This window comes from Oncorhynchus masou, chromosome 29 (genome assembly GCF_036934945.1).
Source record: "Oncorhynchus masou masou isolate Uvic2021 chromosome 29, UVic_Omas_1.1, whole genome shotgun sequence".
In the NCBI taxonomy this organism is placed as follows: Eukaryota; Metazoa; Chordata; class Actinopteri; order Salmoniformes; family Salmonidae; genus Oncorhynchus; species Oncorhynchus masou.
Genome location: NC_088240.1, coordinates 31,475,729 through 31,487,824, shown reverse-complemented (window position 1 = coordinate 31,487,824; position 12,096 = coordinate 31,475,729). Strand labels below are relative to the sequence as shown.

The 12,096-nt window shown below is 45.7% G+C and overlaps 1 protein-coding gene across 1 annotated transcript in view; it reads right to left on the bottom strand.

Moving 5' to 3' along the window:
- The window catches only part of LOC135519339 (1-phosphatidylinositol 3-phosphate 5-kinase-like), a 29,178-nt gene that overhangs the window by 3,255 nt on the left and 13,827 nt on the right, over window positions 1-12,096 (bottom strand). Inside the window, 21 exon segments of the mRNA XM_064944514.1 lie at window positions 2,681-2,801; window positions 2,938-3,075; window positions 3,176-3,236; window positions 3,337-3,427; window positions 3,580-3,734; window positions 3,916-4,024; window positions 4,447-4,560; window positions 4,714-4,892; window positions 5,133-5,304; window positions 5,466-5,537; window positions 5,690-5,790; window positions 6,120-6,387; window positions 6,389-6,495; window positions 6,768-6,929; window positions 7,024-7,724; window positions 7,949-8,075; window positions 8,899-9,039; window positions 9,758-9,865; window positions 9,984-10,058; window positions 10,398-10,578; window positions 11,078-11,207. Of these exon segments, the coding sequence (XP_064800586.1) occupies window positions 2,681-2,801; window positions 2,938-3,075; window positions 3,176-3,236; window positions 3,337-3,427; window positions 3,580-3,734; window positions 3,916-4,024; window positions 4,447-4,560; window positions 4,714-4,892; window positions 5,133-5,304; window positions 5,466-5,537; window positions 5,690-5,790; window positions 6,120-6,387; window positions 6,389-6,495; window positions 6,768-6,929; window positions 7,024-7,724; window positions 7,949-8,075; window positions 8,899-9,039; window positions 9,758-9,865; window positions 9,984-10,058; window positions 10,398-10,578; window positions 11,078-11,207 (3,313 nt within the window).

Sequence of the window (12,096 nt, the reverse complement as noted above, 5' to 3'; positions counted from 1 at the left end):
TTCAGGGAACAGAACCGAAAACTGGAAAAGAAAAACGTTTTTCGAAGAACAGAACAACAGGGATCTACACTGTTCTGAAACAGAACTGTTATTTCAGAAGCACAGGAACTGGTTAAGAGCGTTCTTTTACAATCCAGGAATTTTTTTCAAGTCCCACAAAAAACACAACAAAGCACCTCTACATAGCCCTCACTGTCACTCAGAAGCAAATTCCAGTGTCTGCCTGCCTGCTGAAAATCCTTCCCAGTGTTTGTAGGCTAACTGCCCCTCCCTCCGAAGCATGCATAGTTTAATGTAGCCTACTGACGTTACGGCAAGCGGAACCGGAGCGCCAAGACTAGGTCCAAAAGGCTCCTTAACAGCTTCTAACCCCAAGCCATAAGACCGCTGAACAATTAACCAAATGGCCACCCAAACTATTTACATTGACATCCCCCTTGGTTTTTACACTGCTGCTACTCGCTGTTTATTATCTATGTATAGTCACTTTACCCCTACCTACATGTATAAATGACCTGGACTAACCTGTACCCCCGCACATCGACTCTGTACCGGTACCGCCTGTATATTGCCTCAGTATTGATAAGGTCTACACACCTGTTGTATCCAGCACGTGACAAATACAATTTGATTCGATTTAAAATAGAAATTAGATAACAGACTCACTTTTCCAATGCTAGTTAAAGCTATTATAGTTATGACGTTTCACATTGATTTATTAACTGCAAAAAGACGTGCCTTCTATTTTAATTCTGGTGCCGCTCTGAACACACAAGCTTGTTAGCTAGCTCTGGTCTAGCGCTCAAACTCTAGATGGCATTATGTGTAATGGAACTGAGAGTCATGATCAAGGGCTAGCTCTGGTCTAGCGCTCAAACTCTAGATGGCATTATGTGTAATGGAACTGAGAGTCATGATCAAGGGCTAGCTCTGGTCTAGCGCTCAAACTCTAGATGGCATTATGTGTAATGGAACTGAGAGTCATGATCAAGGGCTAGCTCTGGTCTAGCGCTCAAACTCTAGATGGCATTATGTGTAATGGAACTGAGAGTCATGATCAAGGGCTAGCTCTGGTCTACCGCTCAAACTCTAGATGGCATTATGTGTGATGGAACTGAGAGTCATGATCAAGGGCTAGCTCTGGTCTAGCGCTCAAACTCTAGATGGCATTATGTGTAATGGAACTGAGAGTCATGATCAAGGGCTAGCTCTGGTCAAGCGCTCAAACTCTAGATGGCATTATGTGTAATGGAACTGAGAGTCATGATCAAGGGCTAGCTCTGGTCTAGCGCTCAAACTCTAGACGGCATTATGTGTAATGGAACTGAGAGTCATGATCAAGGGCTAGCTCTGGTCCAACGTTAGATAAGCCAACTCTCTGAAGACTTTCAGAGATCCTTCATAGAAGCCGCTCCTTCGTGGGTATAACTTTGAGGACCTAATTCAGATAATGCATGTCATAACAACAAGATGCCCAGCGATTCATGCCCAGCGCTCTCCTCACCTGCAAAAATTCAGTCGCATATCACACCCTACACTACACTTGTCTGTCCAATGCATGTACATAGAGCAGCTTGGCGAAGAAGTGTAATGTTGAGCTAGATGTAGAAAAATACATTTAAAATAAGGTTTAAAAAGGAACAGAAAGGAATGATATACACCATTACTTTTTTGGGGGTTCGAACTGGTTCACAATTATTTTGCTGGTCGGAACTGTGGAACGAAAAAAAAAAAAAGATGGTTTGTGAACCAGTTCGAACCCCAAAAAAGTAGTAGTTCATATCATTCTTTTCTGTTTCTTTTTAAACCTCTGAGGTTTTATATATTTTTTTCTACATCTAGCTCAACATGACACTTCTTCATCAGTAGATAGCTCGCCTGCTCCATAGCAAGCTGCTCTATGTACATGCATTGGAAAGACAAGCAAAACATTGGACAGACAGCAAAATAATTGTGAACCAGTTCGAACCCCCAAAAAAGTAATGGTTTATATCATTCCTTTCTGTTCCTTTTTAAACCTTATTTTAAATGTATTTTTCTACATCTAGCTCAACATTACACTTCTTCGCCAAGCTGCTCTATGTACATGCATTGGACAGACAAGTGTAGTGTAGGGTGTGATATGCGACTGAATTTTTGCAGGTGAGGAGAGCGCTGGACATGAATCGCTGGGCATCTTGTTGTTATGACATGCATTATCTGAATTAGGTCCTCAAAGTTATACCCACGAAGGAGCGGCTTCTATGAAGGATCTCTGAAAGTCTTCAGAGAGTTGGCTTAACTAATGTTGGACCTGAGAATGAAGACAATTGGAAAATAATTTTGGTTCCGACCCCTGGATACAATGGACATTTGTTATTTTGGCTTTCACAGTGCTCAGCCCCACCACAAAACAACAGCACAGGGTCAGCGGCAGAGCAGCGCAGAGCTCTCTCTGGAGCAGGTTAGAGGTTACGTGCTTTGCTCAAGGGCACATCGGCAGTAGGTGGCACCTGATATAGTGGTGACTTTTCCCGTCAACACTGGGATTCAAGCTAAACATTACAACAAAGTAAGAAAATGAACAGGGCTCAATATAGCATTGGCATTATATCAGATGCTATCTTATATGGCTGAACATAAATTAATTTATACTACAGGCAAAAAGCTTATTCAGATGTGAAGGGCATACTGTACTCACAATGGGAATGGGATGGGGTTGTAACTGTTGCCTGGCAGCAAGTTGGCTAGAATGGCCTTCATGGTGGACTTCTCTTTCACCTGGCTGTCATTGGAGCCCAACAGGTGTCCATCAAACACATCTAGGAGACAACAAGAATGGAGTTAGAAACCAGAGAGGTCTGTATTTAGATACACACTGTAGATCTAGAGAAAGTGAATGGTAAGCATACGTGGGGGGTTGTGTTTGTGATTCTACAGGTGTGTGTGTGTGTTCACCCTCTGGGATGCTGACAGAGTCCTGGTCAGGAAAGGATGGTCCAGACGAGAGGGGTTCTGAGCCGGGTTCCCCTGGTGACGGTAACGTTAGCAATGACGACCCCGAGCTCGAGGGCAGGGTAGTGAGGTGACGGTCCTCTTGTCAATTGAAAAACAGACACGCCCATCAACTACTGTCAACCAATGAGAGAAGTACTATAGCATTCTGACTGAAAGCTGGGGAAAAAAATCCCCTCACCTTTGTCACCATTTTGTACCACAGGGGAGGGGTTGCGTGGAGAAGACTCCAGAACACTGGTCTGTTAAACAAAATAAATACGTTACATTCCATCCTTTAGGACACAAGTCCTTATCATATACTAAGCTCATCCTATCATCTGAATTATATATTGCACTGACCTTGCTGTCGTCTGTCGGTCTGTGTCTCCCAGGGCTGGCTGGGACGGACAGACGCTTCCTGCCCTTCTCCTGCTGGAATAGGTCCTGCAGCCTGGAGGTTAAATGGTTCAACAAATTAATTATATGAGATCAAAAATGAAGCCTAGTACTAGACTAAAAACACGTGTTTATTGGAGATTAATTTATCTGTGTCTAGGAAACCACCCCTAACATTAAAAGCTGCTCCGATATCAGTGTTCTCACCTGCTGTTCCAGGACTGCAGTGTTTCACACAGGCTCTGTTTCTTCACTACCACTGATTCCAGTACAGTCTGGAGCTGCTGGGGGGAGTCACTACCACAAGCCTGGAGACGAGCCTGCAGCTTCTCTATCCAGCTACGCAGCTCTGCCTCCTCCATCTGAACACACACAAAGAAAACTGATGGGAACCATGTGTTTGATACCTTTCCATTCAATCATTATAATGAGCCCGTCCTCCGATTTACAGTGACAACACTGATGAAAAGTCAGCCTCCACTGCACTATACATACACGAGACATATTTGGAGTGTAGCTCCCACCCTTCGAGGGGGAACCTACGTCTTTCTGTGCAAACAGGTCCTCCATCTTCTCTTCGCGTGTCTTGCTGAAGGTGTCCGTCTTCAGGGAGGTGAGGCGGTCCTCTATGGCCAGGTACACCTGATTCACCCTGACAAGAGGGAGAGAATGGAAAAGGACTGGTCAGAACTAGAAAGAAGGTAAAAACTAGTCAAACTAGATTATTCAGATTCGTCAGTTGGAGCCTGGTCCCACATCTGTTTGTACCGTCTTGCCAACTCAGAGGACAATAACCATAGGACTCAGCTATACAGCACAAATGGCAGTTAGCCTAGTGGTTAGAGCGTTGGACTAGTAACCGGAAGGTTGCAAGTTCTAATCCCCGAGCTGACAAGGTAAAAATCTGTTGTTCTGCCCCTGTACAAGGCAGTTAACCCACTGTTCCTATACGAATTTGTTCTTAACTGACTTGCCTAGTTAAATAAAAGGTCAAATAAAAATAAATCAATAAAAAACTGATCTGGGACCAGGCTACTTAAGGCCATGGTAGACAGACAACAGGTAGACAGTTACTTCTGTGAGAAGTCCTTGAGGTCCTGCTGCATGCTTGCCTTGGAGGGCCCCTGATTCCTGATGAAGATCTTAGGGGGAGGGAGGCAGATCTCCAGCAGTCTCACTGAGATGTAGCTGGGGGTTAGACAAGTGGAATGGCATGGGCATATACAGGTTGAAGATGTTTTGAATTTATGCAAAAATTCTAAGAAAAAAATTGTTGGAATGATAAATGATGGATAGATGTATGAATGGATGAAAATAAAAGCCTTGGCCTATGTTTCCCACCTGAATGAGGCCACCATCTGGTTGTAGGAGAAGTACTGGTGGTAGTCTTTGTGGATGGAGTGGCCACAGGGCTCAGCATTAGCCCTCCTGGTATACTGGTGACCATAGAACCTCAGCTCCAGGTACTTAGCAAAGGACATGGACCATGAATCATTGGACAAGGGCACCACAGGAGTCACCTACAGAGACAGCAGAATACAAGGATCAAAGCTCTGTGAGCGATAGAAACTAAGCAGACCTGGACAGCAGCTTTTCGCTCTAGTCAAAAACTGGCAATTCTGATTAGCAAGACTTTGATTAGTTGAACTAGGTGATCTCGCTATTAACTAAAACAAACAGTTAGGTGTGATAGCTATAGAGCAAGTCCTGGGGTTAGTCATGGAACAGATAAGGAAACGCAGATGAACAAGTTACTGTACCTGTTTGCATATGCGGCACCAGGAGTAGTTGAGGATGGTGTGTTGGTATCCAGGCACAGGAGAGTCCAGCTCCTTCAGTACAATCTGCACACAGCCACTGCCATGGACAAACCGTCGCACATGGTGCACCATGGGAGTCTCACAGAACATACTTGGGCACTGATAGGATGGCCTTTATCATGCATTCACAGACACACAGACAGACACGTCAGGGCAAAGAAGAGGGGCTTCATTGAATGACATTTTATTACATATCAATGACACACTTCATGGTCAAATATTTGATCGGAAATTCATAAAATAATTTGTCAGGTTCTGATATTTCTCCCTCACCTGAAACAGTATCTCTCCAAGAATATTCCTAGTGTGAGGTCATTCTTTCCGTAGAATTCCATCGTGACAATCCTGTTGAGAACAAATAAGTCTTTGTGAATAGCTGACCTTTCAGAGTTCAGTCAGCTGGTCTTTCACAGCGGATTCACAAGATTTATATTGCTCCTAAAGGGATAAATAAAGCTGTACTGAATTGAAGACCACCAGGGTTGAGTGGGGTTTACCAGGGACTGACGCAGGGGTTGGGGGAGTTGTTGGACTGGGCTGAGGAGCTGCTGAACAGAACACACAGTCTCTGGTGGTTCACCGGGTTCAGGCAGTCCAGCTAAAAACACAGAAGTAATGGTGGTCAACAACAACAAGCACATATGCTTTACAATTCAAGAGCGCACTTCCCCTCTTCAGACCTCCCCTAATCTCTCTGGAGAGTGAGTGAGGTGGTGTGCTCATCAATGAAACACACGGAGCAGTAAACTAGCACTGACCAAGGGAGATGTTAACATAGGTTGTCTGTAATGGAAAACCCCTCAATATACATCAGAACAATATCTAACGCCACAGATACATCAATGAGACTGTTGGAGATCTGCCTCCCTCCTCTGCCTATCTGTTATTGTGGTGTGTAGATGTGCTAACTAGCTGGCCATGACTCACCTTGGAGGCCCAGGTCATGTCGTTCTGTCCTGCTGGTTTCTCTTCCTCACTATCAGCCTTGACAGGGTGCTTGGGCGGTGGAGCCTCCCGGACTGGTGGCTGAGGTAGGGGCTGGGTGAAGGGGTCTGCCTCCTGCCGGAGGCGGCCCCCCTGGGCACGGTAGTCTGCCAACATCTTGGCCAGGTCCTGGCTACTGCCCAGCTGCTCTGCGATGCGGGCGCTGGTAAGGTGGTGGGAGGGTAACACCTGGATGGGGCGGGGGAGGGACTCCGTTGGCGATGCCTCCACCTGACGGGGCGGAATCTTTGAGGAGTTGTCGCTTACGTCGACAGTCTAGTTCTTTGAAGTCCTTGTTGAGCAGCGGGGAGAGGTACACCTGCACAAGGAACTAGTTTGTTACATCTCAAATACGAAAATAGCATATCGGCTCATTCGCCTAGCACTTAAGTGTTATGAGATGTGCGTAATGCATACACATGACAACAACTATTTTGATAGACATCTCCACTATAACTAACAACTGAGTACAGAGGAATTAACGGTCACGTGAACAGATGACCTGACATTCTATTGTACATTATTGAACTACATTGAGCGAATTGATAGAAAGCAGGTTGAAAAACCTTCAGTGAATGTAAACCAACAGACCTTTTCAGGAAAGTAGTCTCTGCTGGGGCAGCGTAGGCCAGCAGGCGTGAGGAGGAAGGGCTCTCTAAAGGTGATAAAGGGGGAGATACAAAGGATGATGTCCTTCAGCTCCTGTTTGAAGCCTGCCGTAAGCGTCTTGAGACGGTCGTCTGTTGAGGCCACCTGCTCGGTGGCAAAACAGAAGAGGATATTGAAGGGCAATGGAAACCAACATGTTTCTGTCTGTATCCTTAATCAGTTTTTTTTTCTCCCTCACCTGCTCTGTGACAAACAGCCCTGTGTCATCCTGCAGGGGGTCTCTGAACAGCCTGGGGGGCGTCTCTAAACCCGAGCTCTCCTCTCGCGACTCACCCCTCCCCAGAACCCCCGACCCGCTCCCCCCCTCAGTCTCCCCCTTCCCCGACCCAATCTCATCTGCCAACTCCTCCAGGTCATCAATAAGATAGGGTGGGGACACTGGAGGTGGCAGCACCTGGCGATTGGACAACGGCGTGGAGGTCATGACCTCTGCTGACTCCACCCCCTCAGCCCCCAAGGAGGAAGAGGAGGACAGGAAGTGTTTTTTGTTGACTTTTGCACCATGGACATCTTTAGGTGAGGAGGACTCTGATACAGATTTCCCAAGGGAAGACTTCTCCTCCTCCTCCCCCAGCACAGTCTCTCCTCCCTGGGAGAGGGTGCTCTGGTCGGTCCCATTTTCCTGGCTCTCGTCCTCCTCCTCAACAGTAGTGCTCTCCAGGAGACAGGGGAAGGAGTTGGTCTTGGCCAGGCTGGGAGGCATGGCGAACTCATCCATGAGGAAGGATATCTCTAGCTGGGAGTGGTAGGCCACACACACCATGAGGATGATGATCTCTTTAACCCTGGCCAGCTCATACTCAGATGCCCCGCGAAGCTTTATGGTACAGCCCAGCTGGGGAGAGCAGCCCTCAAAGAACATGAGAGTCTTCAACTCATCTGCCACAGAGAGAGAAGGGAAGAGAGGAGAACACATTACATAGTTGTGCTGTGGAACTCAGGGGAGTCAGGAGGAGGAGCCTGGAGATACGTCTAGACTGGTCGGGAGGAACTTGTGAATGAACGCACCTGGTTGCAGTAGGTTTCATGTGTTGAATTATTTAAGTGAATTAAGTTTTATGAACGGCTTACAATATCTAACAGACAGAGTAGATTCCACTCACTATTAGCCAGCAGGAAAGAGTGTAGGTAGAACTTTTGGCAGGTTCCCAGTCGAGGCTTGGTGAGCAGCTGGTCCATGGACATGACTAGGTCCCCCTGGGTCATACGACTCACCCTGTCCAAGACTTGCTGCAGAGAACCAGAGGTGGGAAAGAGAGACTGAGGGCAGGTACGGCTAATAGACAGGTGAATGGGTTAAGCAGAAGAACAGGCTAACATGGCTAAAGACACCATCAAAAAGAGTTAAAAACAAAAAGCTTACAGCTACATAAAGGTAACTGCCAAAATAATGGGAACACTTGAGTGAATGAGGGACACAAAGTATATTGAAAGCAGGTGCTTCCACACATGTGTGGTTCCTGAGTTACTGAGGGTACAAAAATGCTGGGCAGGCTCACAGGGCATGAGAGGTCACTGAATGGTTTGGAGCATGAAAATGACGTAAACCATATGTAATGGCCATCTCAGTCACCAGATCTCAACCCAATTGAACACTTATGGGAGATTCTGGAGTGGCGCCGGAGAGAGCGTTTTCCACCACCATCAACAAAACACCAAATTATGGAATTTCTTGTTTACGAATGGTGTTGCATCCCTCCAATAGAGTTCCAGAAACATATAATCTATGCCAAGGTGTATTCTGGCTCGTGGTGACCCTGTTGGTGTTTCCTTTATTTTGGCAGTTACCTGTATGTAATATGTTCTAAAGCTAGCTAACGGTGTGTTTGGAAACATAACCCATGCTAGTACGGTAACTAGTACAGAGAGCTAGAAAGAGGGCAGGGCAGTACTGACTGGTTTGAGGTCAATAACCAGCAGTAATGTAAGTAGTGACAGAGGGCAGAACAGAGGGCTAGAGAAAGCTAGTGAGATATCAGTAATGACTGGTTTGACATTGATAACCACAGCTAAAAAGGTAACTAGCAGTACAGAGAGCTAGAGAGGTACTGACTGGTTTGACGTTGATGACCAATGTGATCCCGTGCTCCAGCAGCATGTCCTGAGCGATACGAGACACAGTCTTCTCTACCAGCACCAGGTTGGGACGCACGTCCGCTATACGCTGAACATAGTTCTTCAGAAACTCACGCTCCTGGGGAACAAAGACAGACAAAGATTTGTTTCTTTTTCTTAATTTCTAGAAATTATGGATGGGTGTCAGCAAATTAGGAATTAGTGAAATATATACATTTTTTTTACTCCGTTTTCTCCCCAATTTCATGGTATCCAATTGGTAGTTACAGTCTTGTCCCATCGCTGCAACTCCCGTACGGACTCGGACGAGGCGAAGGTTGAGAACCGTGCGTCCTCCAAAACACATCCCAGACAGGCTGCACTGCCTCTTGACACAATGCCCACTTAACAGAATCCAGCCGCACCAATGTGTTGGAGGAAACATTGTTCACCTGGCGATCGTGTGAGCATGCACTGCGCCCAGGCCGCCACAGGACTCGCAAGTGCGCGATGGGACAAGGACATCCATGCCGGCCAAACCCTCCCCTAACCTGGACGACACTGGGCCAATTGTGCACCGCCCCATGGGTCTCCCGGTCGCGGCTGGCTGCGACAGAGCCTGGACTCGAACCCAGAATCTCCAGTGGCACTGAGATGCAGAGCCTTAGACCACTGCGCCACTCAGGAGTCCAGGAATTAGTGAAATATGTATTCTAAATGTGTTTGTCTTAATGCCTAGCCCTTGATTAGGTTATTTGACATTATACTGGTCATCTTGTTAATTTAGCTACATAAATCATTCATGCTTTAAATCAACAGGACAGCACAACCCACAAACCACTGAGTGTCTGACTGACCTGAAGCACAATGGGGTCAATGCAGGTGAATTTGGTCTCCTCTCTATAGAGATACTCTATGGAACACTTCAGCAGCAGGATCTTGGGGTTCTTGATGTACGAGTTCATCTAAGACAAAATTATACTTTATTGAGTTCATCTGCACATAGACAAGCAATAAACAGTGTCGTTCTGGCTCGGTTTACAGGGAGAGATGGTGGTTATTTTTACAGGAGAGGGAACCTACCTTTTTGTGGGCAATGTTCTTGGTACAGACAAAGCCATTCACTACGGCAGAGTCAAACTTCTTCCCTCCAGGAATCTAAAAAAATAAATAATAATAAAATAGCCATTTTGGTCACGTTAAATTACTCAAAATTCAACCCCTACAGTGGGTGCAGTATAAGTACAGATACATGACAAATAACCTGATTCAGAGTTGAGATAAGTGCAGGCAACGACTTCAGCGTAAATCTTTGATTGAATTCAATATGGAGACTTGCACAGAAAGTCAAGTTAATCACCCAAATCTCAAGTCAGAATACCTCCCTGAGAGCACTGAGTGTAGCCTCTTAATTACCAGACTAATTACCGCTGCGCTACAGAATGTAAGCTTGTGAGACTTCTGGATGGTTGTATGAGGTTACTGTCAGTGAGCTACCTTCTTGATGTGGACCAGTTGTCTGATGTCCATGTCATCATCACAGCTGCGAACGTCTGGCCGCACCGTCTGCACCACTTGCCTCACCACGGGAACAATGATGTCACGCCAGGAGAGGGATAGGGACTCACTGTACAGCAGCTGCTGCAGCAGCGCCATCATGTGACTGTGGTTGGCAGATCTGGGTAAGGGAGGGAAGAAAACAGCAGTTTAAGGCCAGTATACCATGTGGATTCACTAGCTAAATATTTTAAATTTTTATTGAACTAGGCAAGTCCGTTAAGAACAAATTTGTATTTACAATGACAGCCTACCCCGGCCAAACCCTAACCTGGACGATACTGGCCCAATTGTGCGCCGCCCTATGGGACTCCCAGCCTGGAATTGAACCAGGGTCTGAAGTGACGCCTCTAGCACTAAGATGCAGTGCCTTAGACCGCTGCGTCACTCTGGAGTCCAAAATAACACCATAGTATGCTCCAATTCATACTGAGAGGTTGTTTCATCTAAAAGAATGACTCAAATATGTTCCACTTCAGTTCCAGTTTTACTTCACTTCAGTAAGCTAAAGACTAGTCTTTAGTTTCCAAACATCCAACATACCTAGAACAAATAAATAAATGGAATGACAAAAACATTTGAGCAACTTTCAAACCTCTAAGTTATCTGACTGTACTCACAGTAGCCTCTCCATAGCCTTCTTCTCTCCATTCTCCTCTCTGAGCTGGTCCAGGGAGCTGTGGTGCCAGCCCAGAGGAGTGAACAGCATCTCTTTAGCTTTCTCCTCCACACGACGGTTAAACAGGGACTCTACAGCACACACACAGACAGAGAGAAGAGTGAGAGAGCACAATATAGAGAGAATGTTAGCTTGGCTTACAGCTACAATACATTAGGTTCAGTACCAACTGCTTGTTGAACAGAAAGAATACACAGCTGCAAAAGAGTTGAAAAGGAAGCAACACTTGAACTAAATAAGGAAGTGGGGAATTCCTGGGTCATTCCACAAAAAGAGTGCCTTTTGCGGGCATCCCATTGATATTTTAAGTAGAAATTGTGCACAAATATTGAATTTTTAATGCCTGTTATATTAAATGAAGTGCCCTTTAACATAGATCACAAGGAGATTTCAATAAAATAAAAAATATGATTAAAGGCTCCCTTCATCGACCCCGTGTCATCACTTCTAGGAAGGTTTCAACCCACTAAATCCCAACATTCTCCAAGTTTCAAAATCATTGTAAAGCCCTAGTTAGTCTATAATTAATTTACGTCTGTCCCTCATTTTAAGGATCTGATAGGACAGAAAAAACATGGTTCTATGCCCAATTCGCAACACTATTTTGTGTTTCCTGCTGTTAGATGCTAGGTAGTGGATACTAGCTACCGGTAGCTAGTTAGCTCGCACACCGGTAGCTAGTTAGCTCGCACACCGGTAGCTAGTTAGCTCGCACACCGGTAGCTAGTTAGCTCGCATGGCAATCAACTCCAACTAAAGTTACTGGTGAGTTCATCATGCTATCTAGCTATCCCCAGTTAGATAATTTGTTGTCACTTGTCGCATTTGTGCTTTTTGTTGCGTTTTCCCTTCGATGCACTAGTGAGCTGGCTGCAAGCTGCTCGTTCTAAAAATAACTTTGTTAATCAAAACAGTGGCAGCATGTGCAGCAGAGATGATTCAGTTTTTACATCCAAAAAT